The sequence below is a fragment of the Pseudopipra pipra genome, chromosome 3 (genome assembly GCF_036250125.1).
Source record: "Pseudopipra pipra isolate bDixPip1 chromosome 3, bDixPip1.hap1, whole genome shotgun sequence".
Classification (NCBI taxonomy): Eukaryota; Metazoa; Chordata; class Aves; order Passeriformes; family Pipridae; genus Pseudopipra; species Pseudopipra pipra.
In genome coordinates, this window is record NC_087551.1 from 70,564,165 (window position 1) to 70,586,355 (window position 22,191).

The window sequence follows — 22,191 nt, forward strand, 5'->3', positions numbered from 1 at the left end:
GTTATAGACGGTGATGAGGTCACCTCTGAGCCTCCTCTTCTCCAGGCTAAACAACCCCAGCTCCCTCAGCCTCTCCCCATAGGACTTATGCTCCAGTCCCTTCACCAGCCTTGTTGCTCTTCTCTGGACCCGCTCCAGCACCTAATGAATGAAGATGGTGAACTTGCCCCTGGCTGCCACAAGAGAGGAGCCCTGAAGAGGAGATACGAGGACTCCCTGAAGCAACATCTCAGCCTTGACAATATTGATCATCATCATTGGTCTACTCTGGCCTCCAATTGGGAGGCCTGGAGACACATCATCTATAACGCTGCTGATGTTTTTGAGAACGCACACAGGATCGCTCTCGAGGAGAAAAGACAACATAGAAAGAATCGTGTCCTGTCAATACCACCTAAGGAATCTTTCCACTGTGCCTTTTGCAATCGGACTTGTCTATCTCGCACTGGCCTTTTCAGCTACCAGCGCGCTGGTACAAATGTGGGTAGAATCCTTCCCAAATCTTCATTCACGAAGCCCAGCCATGATGACATAGACATAGCCACGTGACTTGCCCAGATGCTATGTATGATGCTAACCTCTACAAAACTGTAGTTTTCAGTATCCAAACTCAAAGCAACCTGAGCTGTTCTCTTTTCTGTGAGTCCTCTCCTTAGTACTGGAAAGGTTTACCTTGTCTTTATTTCTGACAACAATTGTGTACTAAACTTAAAGACCATGAATACTCTCATCTAGTTAAGCAGACACACACATGCCTTAACTTACACACATGCCTTAACTTACACACATGCAATAAAGGTTTGCAAGATCAAGGCCCACAATAACAAAACATACTGAAGTTTTAATGAAATAAATGACTATCAAATGAATACTAAATGTCATTCATACACTCTCATTTTCTTCATATTTCTTATATTTGCAAGGGGTTTGTGTGCATGACACAAACATCATTACAATCACTAAGATCTTAGAGCCACTGCTGACAATTCTCCAAAACCACTGCCTCAATGTGCAGCAGCAGCTATAAAAAACCCCCAGTGATCGTTCTCAAGATCCTCCCTGATGATGGCCAACAATACAGTCAGCATTATTTCATTCCTATAAAATTTGGTGCAGACAGAGCTTGCATTCTATACAGTTTTGTACTGTAAATCTCAAGAAGGATCTACTGGAGTTTGAGAAGCTACAGAGAAGGGTTTATAAAACAACTGAATGACACAATATCCTTTCAAAGAGAGAGCTAAAAGGCTGAGATGCCTCAGCCTTGAAAAGGATAAGGCAGAGATACGTGATATGAATGTGGTTTATAAAATCATGAAGGTGAAGGGTAAGCTGACTAGAAACTCTCACAAATCCTGCAAAAACTACAAGCAGGGGGATAAGGAAAAGTACATAGATTTAAAACAGCAGACATAGAATTTCTGGAAATTATTGTTCTGTGAAATTGGAGAAGCAGACAGAATCAGAAAGTTCAAAAAGGAATTAGGCAAATTAATGAACAAAATACCTATAAACAGAGATTAAAAAGGAATTAGAGAGGGATGCACTATCTAATATCCCTAAAAGAATATAACAGTTCTGAATACTGGGGGAGTACAGGGGAAACATCACAGAAAACATGTAGGCTTCGATGCTGTCTCTAGACAGCATCCCCTGCTACCATTGTTAGTTAGACACAGAATACTGGACTAGACCAATCATTAGTTTGATGTAGTAAGCCATTTTTAATCTGTGACTAAGTGAACTCTGAGAACATTTCCTGAAAGATGAACAGTCTAACTGTTGAATTTCAACATCTAACTTACACATAATAACAGAATACATACCCAATAATCTATCATTTTGAACGATGTAATCATTTTTTTCATTCCTGCAAATTTTAAATGCTAGCTTGCAAACACTAAGAAGATTTTTTCCATCCACTTTCATCTGCAAAAAAAGTAAAAGACATAAAAATCACAACTAAAATCTACATACAAAAACGCACCATAACATTCTACAAGTTCAGACACCATGGCAAACTTGTATTCTTAGCAAACTATTAAATTCCAGATGAAACCCTAACAATATACTAAACCAAACTGAAAAAGTTTTGCAGAATTAAAGGACTCTGAAACACAGATAGTTTAAGCTTTATTTAGCACTGTGCTGACTGACTTTAAAATAAGGTGATATACAAACTTTTAATGTAGTAAGTATATAAATCTGCAGATAGTATATCAGTAACTTGTAGTTTTTCCTCTAATTCACTCTTACAGAGAAATTCTGTACAGAAATCATTGGTTTGGCATCCATGACCATACCACAAAGAACTCCAGGACAACAGTACATGTCATAATAAACTTATTCATATATCAGAAAAGATCTTACGATGTACTAATGGTCACTGAGAGATCATGAAAGGGAAGTTAAAGTGCTAAAAATACAATGACATGTCTTCCTTTCCTCTGCATTTCAAGGACAATTCCTTCTATATTCATGATTTTTTAAAAGATTCCACATAAAAAAAAGTCTGTAAGGGAACTTTTCTTTTAACAAGTACCACTTAACATCTATGTAGTATTTGAGTACAGAACTGTATCTTCTGATTAAAATAACTTACACTGCCTTAAAGGAGCGCACATGCCTCCCCCAACACTCACACACTAATTACTAAAATGCCTTTAACACAATGTTAGCTGGCATCCTTTCGCCAGTGACTGTCCATACATACTTCGCAGAACATGAATCAAGAGGTTCAAAGAGGTTTAACCAGAAATACTAAAGAAAGAGATTAATTGCACTTACTTTCAAAAAAACCCCAAAGTTTTGTTTTGGTATTTTCAGATAAAGGTGTTTAATAAGGTCAAGATATTATTAAAAAACTAAGCTTCATTTCCATGTGTAAATTTTTGATTGCTGTTTTGTACAAATCCCTGCATGTGTATCCCAGCTTAGGACACTGCCTCTTTTCCATGCCTATACAATATTCTTGTTACCATACACCAGCTATCCTACTTTATGCCCTTCCTTCCTCCCCCAGATGTAATTTCTCTAAAAAAAATAAGCTTCAACAAGTGCTGATGTAGATGAATGGGAGACATGTATCTCTGTGGTAGTAAACTGTACTTAGGAAAGTGTTACTTTAGACGCAGTTTAAAAATATGAAATAAAAAATTAAATGCAAGCTGTAATTCATGATTCTGAGCTTCACATTCTAACAAAGAGCATTTCAAAACACTTACAGTCAGAATAATCTTTGCCAGCTTCAGGCAAAGTGGATCTGAATCAATGTCTACAAGTTTATATAATATCTTCAGAAGCTCACTTCTTCTTTTAAATTGTTTTCCAAGCATATTTCCTTCATTCAATGCTTGATAGAGCTTGGTACAAGCCAGACAAAGATTTTCTATATTGTCTTCTATTTGAAGGGTGTAGGAAGGGAGAGAAAAATAAAAAATAATTATCAGTGCCACCTTATCCAGAGCATCTCAACAGATAAAGACACAGGAGAACAATATAAAGAATGGGTTGCACAACAACAAAAATAAGGCACCAAATAAATCTCTTAAAATGATAATATGATTCTCAGAAAGAGTATTATTTTGCTTTTTCAAAAAGAGGAGACTCAAGACAAGAAATGACACAGTCAAAATAACACCTAGAGCTAAAACGAAACTCACCTTTAATGCTTAATAATCAGATTGATCAAATATCTACCAGGAAACTGTGTCTCTGAATATATTCTTTAAAGTGCTCCTACCAAACATTGCATGGGAAAAAGAGGTAGTTAAGGAATATTTTTCTCCCCATATACATAACTTTATATATCAAACCTTGCTGGGATTAAGAGTAACTGAACGTAAAAACTTGTTTACTTGTGTAAAAACTAGAATGTATAGCAGAGGTGCAAGATATATTTCAGTAGGATGTTGGCCTAGTGACAAAAAACTCATCTACTTCCTCACCCAAGTCTCCCAAACTCTATTTAAAACATACAAAGATAAAATCTACAGTAAGTTATTACAAAAACCACATCTCAGCACAATGGAATCATGTACATGTTTAATTTAGAGAGAAAAGGAAAAGTCTTATCTATTTTTAATATTCAACAGTGAGATTTTTTTTTTCTTACATTTGCTTTTGTCTATAAGGTGATACTTACAAAGCACCATGTAAATCCACTTAAGCTGCCTGTATAAACTCTGCATTTACTCAGGATGTACCTCACAGCTAAAATAGAATCACAGAATCATAGAATCATAGAATCAGCTGGGTTGGAAGGGACCTCTGAGATCATCACGTCCAACCCTTGATCCACTACCGCCGTGGTTACTAGACCGTGGCACTAAGTGCCACATCCAGTCTCATCTTAAGAACCTCCAGGGACAGAGAATCCACCATTTCCCTGGGCAGCCCATTCCAATGCCTGATTACCGTCTTTGTAAAGAATTTCTTCCTAATATCCAACCTAAACCTCCCCTGGCACAGCTTAACACCATGCCCTCTTGTCTTGCTGAGAGCTGCCTGGGAGAAGAGACCAACCCCCACCTGGCTACAACCTCCTTTCAGGGAGTTGTAGAGAGTGATGAGGTCTCCCCTGAGCCTCCTCTTCTCCAGGCTAAACAACCCCAGCTCCCTCAGCCTCTCCTCATAGGACTTGTGCTCGAGTCCCTTCCTCAGCCTCACTGCTCTTCTCTGGACCTGCTCCAGCACCTCAATATCCTTCCTGAACCGAGGGGCCCAGAACTGGACACAGTACTCCAGGTGTGGCCTCACCAGCACTGAGTACAGGGGAAGAATCACTTCCCTGGACCTGTTGGCCACACTGTTCCTGATCCAGGCCAGGATGCCACTGGCATTCTTGGTCACCTGGGCACACTGCTGGCTCATGTTCAGCTTCCTGTCACTCCAAACTCCCAGGTCCCTTTCTGCCTGGCTGCTCTCCAACCACTCTGTCCCCAGCCTCTAGTGCTGCAGGGGGTTGTTGTTGCCAAAGTGGGGGACCCGGCACTTGGCCTTGTTGAACCTCATCCCGTTGGAATCAGCCCAACCCTCCAGCTTGTCCGGCTCCCTCTGCAGAGCCCTCCTGCCTTCCAGCTGACTGACACTCCCCCCCAACTTGGTGTCATCTGCAAATTTGCTGATGGTGGACTCAATCCCCTCATCTAAATCATCAGTAAAGATATTAAACAGAACTGGGCTCAACACTGATCCTTGGGGATCATACTCAAGGAAGTAAAGCATTTGTGATGAAATATGTATTGCCAGGAAATTACAACAAAAAACATGTCTGAGAACCCAAACCTGTCTGCAGATTCAAGGACCCATCTCTCATGCTGAGCAATGCCTGGAAGCTCTCAATTTGCAATCATCACACTCGAGGAACAGCAATGACTATTCCATTTCTACTCCCACCATGACAGAAAATTTAACAAAATTTAGCATTATTCTAAACCTCTGCTCCAGTAAGCTGTGAAACAGAAGTAGCAAGGAACCAAAACTGAATGCTCTTACACTCCATTTCATCAAAATTAACAACAACAAAAATTATTCATCACTCATCCCATAGGGTATTTTTGAAGCTTATACTCCTGAGCACCAGCATGTAACAAAATAAATTATTTGTTCCTCTAGAAAAAGAGACTTTGGGGTTCTATTAGTTTTTGTCATATAACAATCATCTGAAGCAAAAATCAGAAGATTTTAGACAATAATTAAGTTCCAGATCAGACTTCAGATTTGTTTTTGAATGGAAAGCTTTCCACAAATATTTTTCAGGGAGAAAGGGGAGGAAAAAGGCTTTTCTATTAATATATGAAAAGCTAAATGTGAACTAAATGCACGTGCAGGGAATCAGCTGCAAGGTATGAAGCAAGTGACTGCACATGAAATTAAAAAATATTAAATTACTAACAGGCCTACTCAAAACATTAAAATTATGGAATTCTAATATTCATGTTTATAAGAAAAACTGTAACTATGCACCAAACAGCCTAAAGAAAGCAATATATCACGTGGCTGCAGGAGGTAAGGATGCAATTCAGTTACAATTTGTGTGAATATTCAAGAAGCAGCAAAACTCAGCTTTTAAGGTTTTTGTACCACTGCATTCAATCAACTGGTGAGAAAGTATCATTAGATAATGTCACCTATTATTAGAAAAACTATGCCCTAATCAAGTTTTCGAAAAGCTAAATAAACCCCAACACACAAAAAAAAAAAAACAAGTAAAGGCTGAGGAAAAGGGACATGAAAATCGATTTCCCTTAGCTACATTCATGACAAAGGAAAGACATGATTAGATTTTACCTCTAAATTTTATTTTGCTTACCAGTAAAAATATCACACTATGCAAAACTATAACTCAGTGGCTCATATTTGACAATCCTGGCATTAAGTAACAGAAATGTGGAGTTGCATAGCTGTTTTCAAATTTCCTGATCACTGTTTTTCTACCCATCAGTGACAGATGTGGGAATGAGAATCCTGTCTTTTTAAAATAATTACATATTTTGGGAATCACTTAGTACTGTACTGGTGTTTCATACTCATGAACATCTGCAAAACTATGCAAAAAAAATTCCAATCTGTATCATGTTATAACAAACACTGCAAAAGATCCTGTAAAACAGAACCACTTGTAAAAACAAATCTATTTTCTATATTCCCACCATTCAGATAAACATAGTGTCTACTGAAAGCAACTGAACAACCTTTTGAATGAAATGTTAAAATGGATTTCAGAGTTTAATCTTTCAAACCATATTTAATTTACTCAATTTTGCTTCAATATTCTGGGTCATTACATACTTTTCTGATACATCTAATATTTTAAGCATAAATGGAAATTTTCATTAAGATTTCCTTAGTTTTCTAAAATTAACTGAGACCTTCAGTACAGCCTATGGTTAAAGCAGTGAATCTGTGCAGTACTTTATTCTTAAAATTATTACCTCATCACTGACTGCTAAGCTAGCAGAGCTATGTGATCTAAAGTAAGGTAATTTAGTCAGACAAGATCTTCTCTAAACCATTTTTGTTTGTGGTTTGTTTTTTTTTTACAGCATCACAGAATGAATAAGGTTGGCAGGGACCACTGCAGGTCACCTGGTACAACTCCCCTGGCTCAAGCAGGGCCACCTAGAGACAGGTGACCCCTAGACTGCCCAGGCTAGTTTTACACTGTGAAGTCACTGAACATATGAAAGCATAAAAGGCCACATAGTCCAATTACTGTTACTATTTTGCAGTAAACACAAATGAGACCCGTGCTTCCTGCAGGAAACAGTACAGAAAGTAAACCCTTTCAAAAACAGTGTTACCCACTTTTTTTCAGTTCACGCAGAATTGGCAGAATCTTTATACGCCAAAAGACTTCTTCCTCTTCCCACTCATTTATTCTTGTTTCATCCTCTAAGCCTTCAAAATACATTCAAAACAAAAGCATACATTCAGTGATGGTTTCAATTTCTACACAAATAAACAGCTACAAATACTTTATTCGCCAGTCAGAAAAAAACCCTACATGTCCCATTTTGCTATATTCTGGGCTATTCTACCTGCTCAAGCTTTTGTTTTTATTTACAATTTCTCAAAAAGAAAAGTTTCAAACAAAACTAGATGGATAAGTATTTTGATATATAAAGCTGTACTATAAAGCTTTTGTTTGGTGACATCAATGTTTCATTTGATTGCTGAATTTGAAGGTAATGACTACTTATATATCAACACGTCCTACTATTTTTCAGCTCTGTGTCCACATGACAGCTTATTCTGTGTTTAAAAAATCCATACTACAGACAATCCTCTAGGACTGTACAATTTTATCTAGTGCATGTGCATGATATTATACTAAAATTGATTCACCGACTCTTTGGTCAGTTACTGAAAACAGTCTTGTTAGTTATTACATCCCGTTAGCCATTCTAACTATTTCATGCAATTATTTTTGAGACCTTTACAATTAAATTTTTGTAAAATGCATGTTTCCCTCCTATTCTTTACTGCATTCAACAATATTTCACACAGCAACCTGGGAATTAATAGCAAATGTTTTGCCTCCAATAAACATGCTAGAAATCTTGAAGGCAACTAACTCTCCATTTTCTTGGTCACACTCAAACAATTTCCTGTGACTGAGAAAAAGCTGCTGTTCATTATCAGAAACCTTGTCCACTTTGCAAAGAGAAGTGTTTAAAAATATTTCAGCTTTTTTTATACTTTGTTTCAAAAAGAAAATAATTTTTAAAAAATCTATCGCAGACATCAAGTTAAAAATTGGTAGACCAAAAAATCAGTGGACTAGAATTCTGGAAACAGGATTGGGAGAATGGACCTGTGTTCAGATTGGACATGGGAGTTGGTGAAATATGGTTCATTAAAAAGTGGATTCCAGGACTGACTTTCATACGGATGCAGTATCACAGGGAATTATTCTGACTTGCTGAACATTCTTTTCATGTTCACCTAGCACTATGAGAAATTACAGAATTCTAGCCTTAACCATTGGCCCATTACAGATGGAGAGCCAGAGTTTCTGTGCAACTTGAGATTTAAAGGATTTAACAGTTGCTTACAAGGTGCATACAGGCATATGTTTGGAGTTCAAGACTGGGTTAAGCTCTTTATCTTGCAGGCAACCAACATTGTTGTTATAAAGATGGGGTCTGGCTTGTGTTGTGTTTGTTTTGTGGGTTTTTTTTTAAAAGGGAAATAAAAGTCACATAGCACCACTAAATAACATGAAAAAAAGCCATTAAGACTAGAATACATACTTTTTTCTTAAGTGACAGATTTGTCTGAAAGTGTCTCCTGCTGTTCACTACTAGCTCTTGCATTTAAATGACAATGTAAATTCTTAGCATAATCATCACCAAACACAAAAAATACCATACTACATGAGAACACCAATAAGAAGGTTGCATCATGAGAGCAGTATCTCAGACCTTAAAACAATGACTGTCTACTAGGCATTATTTGCAACTGTGAAACAATTAAAAACTTCCTAGTTTAAAAGCTTGCTCTTTAGAAAATAATCCAGATTCTTTTTCTGATCTGTGTTAACTTTAATTGTCTCCCTACATTTTTTACATAATGAATCTATCATATACATCTATGTCAACAGATTATATAAAAACGCTGTTTCATAAGTAATACACTGGTAAGTATGTTGTTATTAGAATAACTATATATTGTTGCTTTTTGCATATATGCATAGTAGTACATCTTATTAGCTAATATTATTGCTACTTATTTTGCAGACCATTTTTATCTACTAGATCAAATGAGTTGATAATCTTATTTAGACTGATAAGTAGCTTAATTAATAAAACACTATGCAGCATTTGCAATAAAGTGAAAGTTCTGCTCGGGGAAATGTAATAGCACAGGTGAAATGAGAACAACAGAATAGTTTACACTGTTCCTTCCTGCCACAAAACCCACATACTGACTCAATTATTTCTCTTCTTTCCGATTTGTAGTTACCTCTCTTAAACTGAAAGATGAGACTGATTTTCTAAGTACACACATGCTTAACTTCATTAGGCATTAAGAAACAGAATAGTACAGGCATGCATTTGCAGATAGGACCAAACTTCTCACTTAAAAAAAAATTAACAAAGCCATTTAATTTTTAGTTCAGAACAAAAAGAACGGATTTTTTTGTACCACTCTGTTTCACTTGTCTCATATTCATCAGAAAATGAAAGTCATAATGGTATAATTTTTTAAAACAAATATCTCTTATAACTAGGACAAAAAGAAGATAATCAACTTTTACTAAACAATATTAACCCTAGCGATAAGAATTAACTGAAAATACACTATTATAATAAATCAGTAATAAATTGTAAATTTGTACGTGTCTCAGTCCTGGGAGATTTTTTGCCGATGAAAAGTTATGGTACTAGCTGTATTTAAAATATTGCAGAAGCTGTCCTGAACTTTACAACTGAGTGAATCACAGTTCAACAGGAAAAATACTCAAGCAAAAGAATGCAGCAAGTTGAAGTTGGTTGTCTCAGTTTTTCATGGGTCTTAACTGCTGCTTTGCATTCTGGTTAAAAAAAAAAAATCACTAATCAGTCTACATTTATTGGTTGCTGTTTTTAGCATGTAAATACAAGAGCCTTAGCAACACTGAGCTTTCAAAAGCTGTGTGCTGCCTGACTTAAAATGTTTAGCCTTTTCACTGAATACTGAGTGGCTATGAACAGATCAATATTAAAACAGTCTATCTCCTCTCTAAAATGTAAAAGCATGAACATAAATCATATCAGAATATAGAAATAATCTTTAAATGAACACTCCACCCAGGACCCCATTACAGAGAAGAAATGGTGGAGGATTCCTACTGCTATCCTACTGTTTATTCTGGGATTAAAGATGAAGCACACACGGACTAAGGAAACTACATAATGTTAAGAAAAGTAGATATAAAAAGAAACAATCCTAATAGCACACATGATTTTTTTTTAATAACACAAATAAAATAGCACAAATAAATTAAAAGCCTTTTAAGAATACTAACTCCCATGACATGGTAAATACTCTCAGTCTCTCTGAAGGAAATGAAAGCAGAGCACATTACAGCCTTGGCCAAAATGATCCAGAATAACACAACTTCTCAATTCTAGAAAAATAGTAATAAAGAATAATGACACTGCAGTGGAAACTTCAGGTTTCCATATCAGACTCTCAAATACACACTTGCAATGTACCAAACATACCAGTTATGAGGAAATAGTAATTAAAATCTGGTATGTAAAATAAGCAAAACCCATCCCTACATGGCAATCCAGAATCTGTTTCTTCACATAATATAGCCTGGCATAACTTTATTAGTTTCTGTGCAACTACAACAGATTACAAAAAGTGATGGGCAAACAAGATGTTAACAAATTGGCAAATTCTTAAGCTTACATATGGGAAAAGCAAGAGAGAAAAATATCAAAAGACTTTTAGAATGAAGATCTCTTGAATATTGTTTCTCTTTACTAACTTCTGTAAAAATCCCAATACACCTAGACAAACAAAAATACTGTTCAGTGAATAATAAAGAGATCTTCAAATCACAAAAAATAGATCATTGCTATTTGATTTCACATTTTTTGAATGGACATTGAAATGCCTTATGAAGTACCTGTTACTCTTCTCTTCCAGCCTGAACTCCTTGGCCATGATGAATTTGTGCCAGGCTTTTTCATCTGGTCACTAAAAGATACGGTATGGACACACAAAAGTAATATCAGAATGCAATTCTCAAAATGCTTGTTTCTTCACATATATTCAGCATATGAATAACTAATTGGAAAAGATTATGTTATTTTACTAAGTTAGTAAGTTACCCGTGCATTAAAAGTGACATGTAAATACAACTTCCTCCAGTACCAACTACAAAAAGCTCCTTCAGAAATACTGACGTATTCACACCACAAGAGGTCACCATTATGGAACACAAAACCTAAAGCATTTCTATTCATACAATAAAACTGAAAGACAAACCAAACTCAATTCAGAAAGAGCCAATTTTTATTTTATCATCAGTTTCACTAACTGAATATAAACTCAACTAGCTTAAAACTGTAACTTCATCCATTCATACGGACAGTATTATTTTTCTGACAGAATTAACATTTTACAAAGATTTAATGAGAAAACTTTTCAGAGAAACAAATATGTTAGTAACCTTTAAAGAATATACTAGAATTTCCAGGTCTGCCAGTAAATTATTGCTAACTGCATAGTGGTCACTAGTTCTGTTAGCACAAGAAGCAGGAATGTTGCCATTTCTTTGTAAAACAACAGTAAGTAATGCTGTAATTCCTGCTGATTTTATGGTCCATCTTTCTTTGGCCAGAGGAAACTACTACATACATCTGTAATAAGTCTATTTATTCTGTTTACCTATCTGCACAGTCAAGCAGCACTGATCTAAAAGCAATATATAAGATGTAGACTCTCTGCTATTAAACTGGAGTCTTTCCTCCTTTAAATTCTGTACTAAAGACAAAGGTCTTAATCAGTGTTTTCTATTCTCAATGTATCTTTAATTTAACACTTCTTATTCCATTTAAAGTTCATGTACCAATACAACCTAATCTCCTGAATTTCCTTCTAAAGATGTGTGTTAGCAATGTGATTTTGATTTTTTTTAAACAGTTAATTTAGTTACTATAAGGCTTAAAGCTGAACTGTTGTTTAAGTGGTTTGCTGGATTGGTGCCTAAATCCTGTCTGTCAGTCCAGACAGAAGACGTAAGTCATCCTATCAACAGATGGAGACAGAATAAAAGACAAAGCTCTTGCAAGATCAGTTCCCTACAAAAGGGACTGGAGAGCTCACTGTGATCAGTCAAAAATTTCCCAAGCAATCACATTACAGAGGAACAGTTGCTTCATTATGGCTAACAGTGAATAATGCTTTCTTTTTACAGCATGTGGATTTAAGTGCTCCAAAACCCAAATGCTTACACAAACTATCTTGAAATTATTTCAGCTCATATTCAGCAATTTCTACTCCTCTGAGGAAGTAATGCCTTAAAAATAATAACAATTAAAAAAAAAGACAAGTGCTTGCATCTCTACTCTAAAATTGTCTGACAACTCTAAGAAAGAAGAGTTTTACAGCACACGATAAATACAGTTCAATGCCTTGACAGAAACTAGAATTTGATTCCATTTATGTGAATACCTTGTCCTATAAACTTTAGAAGTTTCAGAAATGTTTCTACAAGTTTCAGCCACCCCTGAAACCAAGACTATAACCTGAAAGGTCACTGGATAAGCACGAGAACAAATTCAGTATGATGATACCACACGCCTGTATGAAGATGGATGTTTGAGTTTGCTTTCCTCAGAAAAAGAGTTTTGTAGCTATATCCCATTTGTGCTTCTTCCCTGCAGATGTAAATCCCCACGATGAATGCAAGACAATCCTATGAGTTTTGTTGGAAGGAAAAGCAGATTAATAGAGAAAGACACTGAAGCAAAGGATGAGGTAACTTACAAGACAGAAATTCCATATATGTGAGACGTAGAGTAAGGTCATGACAACTGCACGAAAAAAGAGTTTGGTTGGAACCTATTGTTTCTTAAACACCAGTATCAACCAGTTTAGAGACTTAAATGAGTAGGAAAGCAGATTGCTGTACTGCTGGTATTCTATCTAGCTATCTGTGCTTTTGGGAAACATCCTTGTAAATTACTGGTACTCTCATTATTTTCAGAAAAAAGAATACACTGAATACATACATAAATGAGAATGACTGGTGGGCAGGCTTATCTTTAGGGAGTATGTACAATTTACCAATTTTGTGAGAGATTATAAAATCGCTTTATATATCTTCATCATTCTGCCAACTTTGTTTTAGTTACAGAAACTTTTGTTTCATTATCTTTACATATCTTAACATTCTTTTACTGAAACTTAAGTATCTTGTTAAGAACAATGCAGTTAAAATGTAATCAACCTATTCTAAAAAATAGTTACCTACTATTGAAGGGAACTGGCTTCAGAGTGGTTGCCTAGGAAACAAAGTCAATCGGCAGAAATCTGATCATCTGATAAGGGGCTCATCAAGAACTGAACTGACAGAGGCTCTGATGATCTACAGAAGAAAAGGAACTTGGCAACTGGATCATCTCTATCCTTCTCTTATATATAAAAGAAATCATAGTAGCCTCTATGAAGAATGCTGCTTTCTTGAACGTACACAGAGTGTGAGGACTTCCAAAAGGAAAGTGAGCCAGCACTGCAGTAATGTGGTGTGGTGACCTTGGACAGATGCCAGGTACCCAACCACAACGCTCTACCACTCCCCTCTCAGTAGGACCGAGGGAGAAAACAAGATGTAGAAAAACTTGCGGGTCAAGATAAAGGCAGTTTAAAAAAGCAAAATGAAAGAAAACTGCAAGATTTATTCTCAACTTCCCACCAGCATGGAATGTTCAATCATTTTCAAGGAAGTAGGGCTTGAGTACGTGTAGTGGTTGCTTTGGAGGACAAACCTCATATGCATGGATGCCCACACTCTTCCTTTCTCTTAGCTTTTATTGCTGAGCAGACATCACACAATATGGAATATCCTTTTGGTCAGTTTGGGCCAGCTGTCCTGGTTATGTCCCCTCCAAAGGTCTTGCCCACCCCTAGTGGTGGTGCCTACTGGTGATGGGTGAACGTTGGAGAGACAGCACTACGCTGGTGGAGCACTGCTCAGCAGTAGCCAAAATGCTGGCATGTTATCAACACCTTCTAGCTACCAATGCAAAGCACAGCACTGTGAGGGCTGCTCCGGGGAAAACTGACTCCATCTCAGCCGGCCCCAATACATGTTCAGTACTTTTCCCTGGTGAAAGAATGGATAATTAAATGGAAGCAGCATTTATTCAGATTTTCGGCATGTTTAGACATTTACTTGTTTGTTCCTGCCGTGGGCCTCTTGTTAATGGTAAATCCGCAAACTCTCACCTTCAATGGTATTCCAGGGAAAACTACTTTTCTATGAACTACATCCCAGAGGCAAAGAACCAAACTAGTAATCTCCAAAGAAGCTGCACACCATAGCAAGGTTTGAATCACAAATGTGAATGTAAGATTCCAACAGAGGAACAGTGCTTGGGCTCCTTCCTCATACTGAGCCTCAAACATCTGAGAACCTGGCTATCTCTTTACTTGCAAAACAGAGTCTGATAATGGCCCTGAATTTTGGGTGACACTGTTCCTTAGATTTAGGACACTGTTCCTTAGCATCGTCTCTGGTACAGTTTTGGCCCAAGAAAGGTGGTACTTTCCTTGACAAATGGCTGGGCAGAGGGCACAGATAAGCAGAGGTAGGGACAATCCCAGACAGTACCTTGTGTGTGGGAGGGAGGGAATTAAAAATACTTTAATTGTATTAACCCATGACACAGCAGTTGACCACCAAGCCAGAGACTAACTCCTTTGTTTAATTTCTATCAATTATTAGTACAGATGTATCCCTGGTGCCCCCAATTATTTAGTTACTAGCTAAGAGAGACACATGGCCTAATACTAACAAATTAATGCTTCTCTGCATAGTTGTCTCTACCGAACACCTGTGATCAGTCAGGTAGCAAAGCTTAACTAGAACAAAAAGAGAACATGATAATCTTTCTGAATTGTCCAACTTCAAGGCATTCCCTCTCCACACTACCTGCTCTCCTCATGGTAAGGTTCCTGTAACACCTTACATATCCTTACAGCTTTGGGAGGCAAAGCTAGATAACATGGAAGTGGGAGAAAAACAGAGAAGCACAGTAAGTGAGACAATGCATGTACTAGGGAGAGTTCAGAACATAGTGAAGCTGAAACCATAATACCATTGAAAGTTCAACAAAACTGATATTTGTTACCAAGAGGTGGCCAACAAAACGAACAAACCTGAAAGAGAGGAATGAGGAGAGAAATAAGCCCTCAGTACGACTCCCCCAGTCACTCAGCTGTTGCTTATAAAGTTATCTTACCAACCCCAAATGCCTAGAATTACCCATAGCAGAAGCTGCATCCTCAGGGAGTCAGCAGGTTCACACGTAGTGGGCATCCCCGCAAAACAAAGGCAACACTGTCCTTGATGTGAAGCTAGCAACCCCCCAAAAACGAGCTATCTGCTTTCATACAATTAACTGGGTGACCTCAACCTAGGCAGGCGTGGCCAGCACCACCCAGCTATAGGCCCTCCATCCCACCCCCCGTTATGCAAGTAATATATCTTCTGCGCACGCGTGGCTTTCCCTGTCCCTGCATAGTGCACCCGGGGGGGGGTCTTTTCCAAATGAGACTAGGGGTTTACTTCATCACTATAGTCTTCAATTTCTCCTTCAAGCAACCCTGGAGGATGATTAGCCAATCATAAAACATCAATTAACAGTTTATACAAGAACTCTCTTCAAGGATGAAGTTCCCATTTTTTCAGTGCTTGTTTTCTCATAACTTGGCAGGGAAAGAACAGAACTTTTACAGACGGCTGGGCCAAACACAGACCAAAAGTATCAGCATAATTAAACCCTGATACAGTGCAATATAGGATGAAGAATATACCAGTTTGTTTTCAGAGAGAAGAGTAGGAATATCAGGGAATGAGCAAAAGATAAGGGCAGCAGGGATGGAAAACGTCATAAGCCCCAAACTATTTGCTTCTACAAGTGCCGAGGCCTCACACAACTTTGCTTGTCCAGAGGTTATGAGGCTCTTCTTTTGCACCATGTAAACTGAATCCGTGGACTCTCTCTTGAAGTAGAGACAGGAACCAGGACTATCCCATGTAAACTGGAATCTGAACAGACTCTTAAAAGGCAGAGAGCTACTAACACACACCGTGAGTAAATGCTCTGAAAAAGCCGTAGAGGAGACATTATCTGGCATCTGGAAACAGACTTCTTTTCCATTTTTAAACAAGGAAATGAAAATGGATTGCCAGCTTTGTGATCCAGAACATAACATGATTCCGCAGAGCACCCTTAAGTTTGTACATACGGGTATATTTTGTTGGCAAATGCTATATGACCACTTAAAGCAACTTCTTTGGGGCAGGGAGTGGTTGAAGATACCAGATCCACCAAACTGGTTTCCACTGACAGAAGAAGAAGGCTTAACATCTGAGAACTTTCTGGAGACTAACAAAACACCATTTTCTCTCACTCAGCTGCACACAAAACTTCCCAAACAGTTGTAAATCTAATCGTTAGCAACATTTAAACCAAAAAAGGTACCTTGGAAGATACTTGGAAAGACATACAGCACGTTGCCTTCTGAAGGCATCACCTGCATAAACTACAATAGCACCAGCATTTACAGAACCCACATTTACATATAGTTAATAAAAATATGAAACAGAACATGCTTTAACTGGTCCAAAAGCTTGTCTTCAACTTTACAGTGTATCAGAATAAGACATAAAACTGGTAAGTACAGACGCTCAGAGAAAAACCTCTTTAGAAGCTCCTTCCTGCTAAGAAGCCTTAGTCTGTGCTGCCATCACGTGAAGGATCACCCATGTGCTCTCAATAAAATGCTGGGCTCACTGCTAAGTAGCATGTTCTAAAGTAAAGTAATATTTAGTTGGGGGGGCGGGATTCTGTTTATTTTAAATAAATTTCTAAGGTAATTGAGTTCATTGCCTCTCAATTTGTTTCTTTGATGCCCTTTTTATTCAGACAGAAAACTGTAATTATAAGCACACAATTTCTAAACATCTGTATCTGCAGAGCCTTTTCTATACCCATGGAACCACAATTCTTATCTTCTAAGTTCCTTCCTCATAAGGAAATTTAAGCTGCAGACAGTTTCATTGTTTATCCTTAGAGCCCTTTTATTTTTTGTCTTTATTTTGGTAAGATTAACCCAGTCCTACTTAATCTAAAAGTACACTAGCCATTTATGTAATGAAAATATACAGAAGTCATAATAGGTCACATTGAAAGTCCACCTTGCTCAGTATCCTCTAACAGTGACCAAAAAAGCTTCTCAGATGCCTACAGCAAATTGAGGGTGCTGTTGAGGTGCCTTACCTACAGGTTCAGTTCCTGCCTTCATGTTTTTCACTCAGAGGCATTCCCAATCCTCCTTTCTCTTTTCTTCCATTTTCCCTCCAAAGTCACTCAATTTGTCCCCAGTGTATTTTCCTTCATTCCACTCCCTTCAGCCCTCAAAAACTTTCTTTTTCTAGTTTATTTAAAATCCAAAAATGTGAGTCAAATTTTTACAAATTTGATTTTGGATCCTACATATATTAATGTTTTCAGGTCTGCAAAAGTCTAGGAGAGCAATTTCTAACTTTTCATAAAGCTCTGACAAAATTCTATGCACTAGGCAGTAAGTAAAAGATGCAGACTGTTTATACATAAATACAAGCACTGAACATCTGATTTTACAAACATACGTTGTGTGCAGTGGAATGCCAGACATGATGCATCTACACCCAAAAATCAAGACATTTTACTAAGTGTTATGAAGAACAGATTTACAGAAATGTTAAGCAGATCCTGGGGGCCTATTTAGGCAAGCTAGATATATCAAAAGGACTACTAGGCACAAAGGTGTTCTTTCAGACTAGATTAGAGTTCAGTCCCCCCGACTGTGGATAATCCTTAAACAGATATGCCATCTAAAAAGACTGTTCTTTGTTATGTTACTCACATGTATATTCAGAGTGCGACTACATCTACACTGTAAACTGGGTTTATTTTTATTGCTAGAGGTATCCAGGATGGCATGCCTTCTACTGATAAGAATCATTTGGCTATTTAAACAGTCGGGTACTTTCCCTTCAACCAAAGATTTACAAATTCTATATGGACTACAAAGGAAAAGCTGCAAGGAGGTTGTGAAAGTATATACAACCAATAAATCCTTAAAAAGAACAGTCAGTCATGGGTAAATACCTTTTCCTGTTTTGAGTGCCTGCCATGGGGGAGAAGAGTGAGCTCTTCTCACGCAGTCAGTGACGGTATCACAATGCACCCTCCCTTCAGGTACCATATACATTGATAAGACCCCTTTCTTCTCCAGCTAAACAGTCCCAGATCTCTCAGCCCTACTTCATACAAAGGATTCCCTTCATATATTAGTAGCTGGATTCTCTCCAGATGTTTCATATCTCTTTTGCACTGGGGAGCCCAGAACGGGTCCCAGAAGTCCAGGTGTGATGGAGGTTTTCATGATGTGCATGAACAGGGTGCTAGGTAATCTCATCTAGGCTCTCTTTTCCACAAAATATTGGGCCAGACAATCTTCTGAGGTCTTTCCCATCCTGAGCTGTTCTATGAACTTGGTGATCACCAGGATACCAGGTCTTTTTCTGCAAAGCTGCCTCCCAGCTGGACAGTCCCCAGTATATAATGGTGCCAGTGGTTGTTCCTCCCCAGATGCAGGACTTTGCACTCGTCTTTGTTAAACTTTGTTAAAAGCATCAAGTTCCTGTCAAACCATTTTCCCAGCCTGTCGAGGTTCCTCCAGACAACCCTCTGGCATATCAGCCAATGGGTTCCTTATATCCCGACTGCCAGTTACCATTTTTTCTAAATTATTCAGAACTGTGGTCTCACGAACTGTGCATCAGGTCTCTTGGCAGAATCACTGTGGAGCACTGGGCAAAGATACACGTGGCTCTAGACCAAGTTTCGCAGGGCACAGCCAGACTCAGCAGCTTCATCTCAAAAAGGATAGCAGCTCTAGGGAAAGTTAAAGTGAACTAATGGTGATCCTGGGAATAAGGACAATGCAGCAGACCCTTGAGTCAGCAGCAAGGGACAAGGTGGTGCAAGGCCCACAAGGCAAAGGAGGGGAGTCAGATGTGGAGCTGCAGCGAGTGAGAGATGCTGCAACGGATCTTCTCAGAGAAGGTTCATCTACACAATGCTTAGGAACCACTGCCTCAGAACACAAGCCCCTGCTACCATGATTCTTCCCCTGCAAGTGTTTAGTGACCAGTAAAACAAGAGTGCTAACTTTAAACCATAATTACTGATGTTAACAACGTTACTCTGTAGACTTTGGAAGGAAGAATAAACAGCATCTAGTATTTTTGCCAAAGCAACTAACAGGAATTGGTTGAAGCTTTTGGCAAAATGAGAAAAATATTTATTTTGCTTTGTCATTTACTCTCATAGAAATTAATTTTTCCACATGCCAATTAACATATGCATTTTTTTTATTAATCCTCCTATTCCTATTTCATTATACTATCCAGACCTTTTATGTATCCAGAAAGACATCAGAATTAGCGTTTTGTATTGTCTTTCATTAGTTGAATAGTAGGGAATATGCTTTTGTGGTTTTTGTTTTAAAGCAAGGGATTTCCTCCTGACCCATAACTTAGCACTTTAAAGGCATTCTATCTTTTTAGATGAAGACTTGACCTTTACTGAGCCACTTAGAGGACATGTCCCTACTTTGCTCAGCTACCACAGAATCTTCCATTCTATGGTGTCATATGAGGAACAAACAAGATAGATACAAACACAATCTGGAAATAAGCAGTAGGTGTGCCTCAAAGAAAAAAGAACTATAACAGCTCAATTTTTAAACACTCTTTTCCTTTTAGAAAAAATAATACAGACAGCAAATTACTTGCACACAGCTAAAAGAAATATAAAATAAAGTAGTAAGCCTCTAGTCAGTCCCATTTCTCAACTATAGAACTTTTCAAAAGCATGCAAATAATTGAAAAACTAGTAATATGGATGTCCTGAAATTATTTCAGAAATTGTAGAGGATTATATCATAAGGAACACGGTAAGAAAAGACAAAAACAAACGGAGTGAAAACTATAATCATCCCTACAACTGATACCACTGATATAAGAAAGGATAATCAGCAGAAAGGCAACAAAATTTGCAAAAATATGTTGACAAATAGGCCAACTACACTCTGAGTCATCCTAGAGATCACCAAATAACAATTCTTCTATAAACACTATTACACATATAGTTCATTTCTTATGACAACTCCAGTGATAAAAAGAAGATAGTATTCTTATTTATAGAGGCTATTAATGAAGAACTTCATGCACATGTTAAACAGTATGGCTTAAAAGAATAATCCAGGTTGATGAAAAGTCTCTGTCCTTATCCTTTTTATTCTTCAGTCTTTGCACCTTCTGTATAATAGAGAAAATATTAACAATATTGATTTGTGGCAGGGCATCTTTAAGCAACTAGACAACTGATAGCCTAATGCTAACCATGAAAAATACCTAAAATACTAGCCTAAGTATATTTGAGTCTGAAAACCACACCATCTTCATCTTCCTAACCTGAATCTTGCATAAGTATTCCAATTTTAAACAAACAAACAAAAAATTAAATCCTTTGTTACTACCGCTCTACCTAGACTGAATTGGCATTCCTTCTTTACCCTTTGTGCAGCAGACCTTCTCATTCTAGAATTACAATTCAATGTCATAAGGATTCAATTAGTAATAAGGACTCTCAAGACCTAGATCTCCCAGATTTGGAGACCAATGACCTTGTCCTGAAACTTATTACTAGAGTGGAAAGACTCTCTTCGGAGTAGGCAGTAAAAATGCGCCTAAACTCCACTGTCTCTTCCACCAGCGAAGAGATCAGAGATAACTGCTACCTGTTAATATTTTATTTAGAAGTCTATAAAAAGTTCTAAAGAAAACAATTCTTCATTCCCAATGTTCTTTCAGTATTCCCTAACCCTATACAAAACCAGGTACCTTCTTGGAAAGGCAGGTGTCATTCTTTCTTTGGAAAACTCTGGAGAAAGCTCTACCTGTGAAAGATTTCCCAACTCTCAGTTGTTTCTTTCTTAAATTAGCAAGTGGAACTGAGGCAGAAATAGAGAAAGATTAGTTAGAAGTAGATTAATTTCCTGTTTTCCTGTCTTTATGAGAACTCCAGAAGTTGTCAATATATAGAAGAAAAAGACAAATCCTGAAAAAAAGTCTGGAGAATCAGCTAAATTATACAACAAACTAATATCCACACCACATAATTCATTTCAAAAAATCACCCAGAGCAGAAAAGAATAGGTGTTCCCTTCAGGAAAGAAACTTCTCTTCTCTGTAGGAATCCTTTTCTTTGAAGAGAAAATATTTTGGGCACAGATGTGAAGGTAGTTTAAGCAATCAAACAGATGTACTTTCCAGTGGTTCCCTCCAGCCCACCCTGTTCTATGAATCTATGATTTGCTTGTCCCCTACTGCTATCATTTGCTACTGAAATATTCCAAAACTCTAAAAAGCACAAGAGAAAGTAGTGTCATGGAAGCAGTTGATGAATATATGTCAAGGATACTGCCAAAGAGGCATTTATAAGGAGAACAATGGTGAGAGAAAACAGGGTACAGTATATCTTCTTTACAGCAGCTGCTAAACCTTTTGTAGCTATTTATAGAAATCACATATTAAAAGAAGTGTAGAACAGGCCACTTGGGAATGAACTCTTTGCCACCAAACTTTTCCTCACTGAAGGCACCTACGTTTCTAAGGAGTCCTGGAATGACATGATAAGCCTTCAGAATTTTGAGAAATTGGAGTAGGAAAAAAACAAACATTTTTTCTCAGCAGGGAAACTGTTGCTCTTCATCAGCAAATCTGCCATCACTGTTGACACTTCTGTTGAAATATATGAATGCAGAAAACATTTTAGAAGTTTCATTTCTATAGCAATCACAATAGATGGCAAGGCACAATGGCTGGAAGAAGATGTAAACAAAACTTAG

General features: G+C 37.5%; 1 protein-coding gene across 5 annotated transcripts in view; it reads right to left on the reverse strand.

The window, feature by feature from the left end:
- ARMC2 (armadillo repeat containing 2) overlaps positions 1-22,191 on the reverse strand; it is an 81,880-nt gene that overhangs the window by 49,092 nt on the left and 10,597 nt on the right. For all 5 annotated transcript variants that reach the window (XR_010429288.1, XM_064649801.1, XM_064649803.1 and 2 more), the window contains 4 exons: positions 11,126-11,196; positions 7,309-7,401; positions 3,225-3,400; positions 1,827-1,929 (listed from right to left, as the gene is read on the reverse strand). Coding sequence is in view for 4 of the 5 variants with exons in the window: in XM_064649801.1 (XP_064505871.1) it covers positions 1,827-1,929; positions 3,225-3,400; positions 7,309-7,401; positions 11,126-11,196 (443 nt within the window). In the remaining variant the exon portion in view is untranslated. The remainder of the gene's footprint in view (positions 1-1,826; positions 1,930-3,224; positions 3,401-7,308; positions 7,402-11,125; positions 11,197-22,191) is intronic.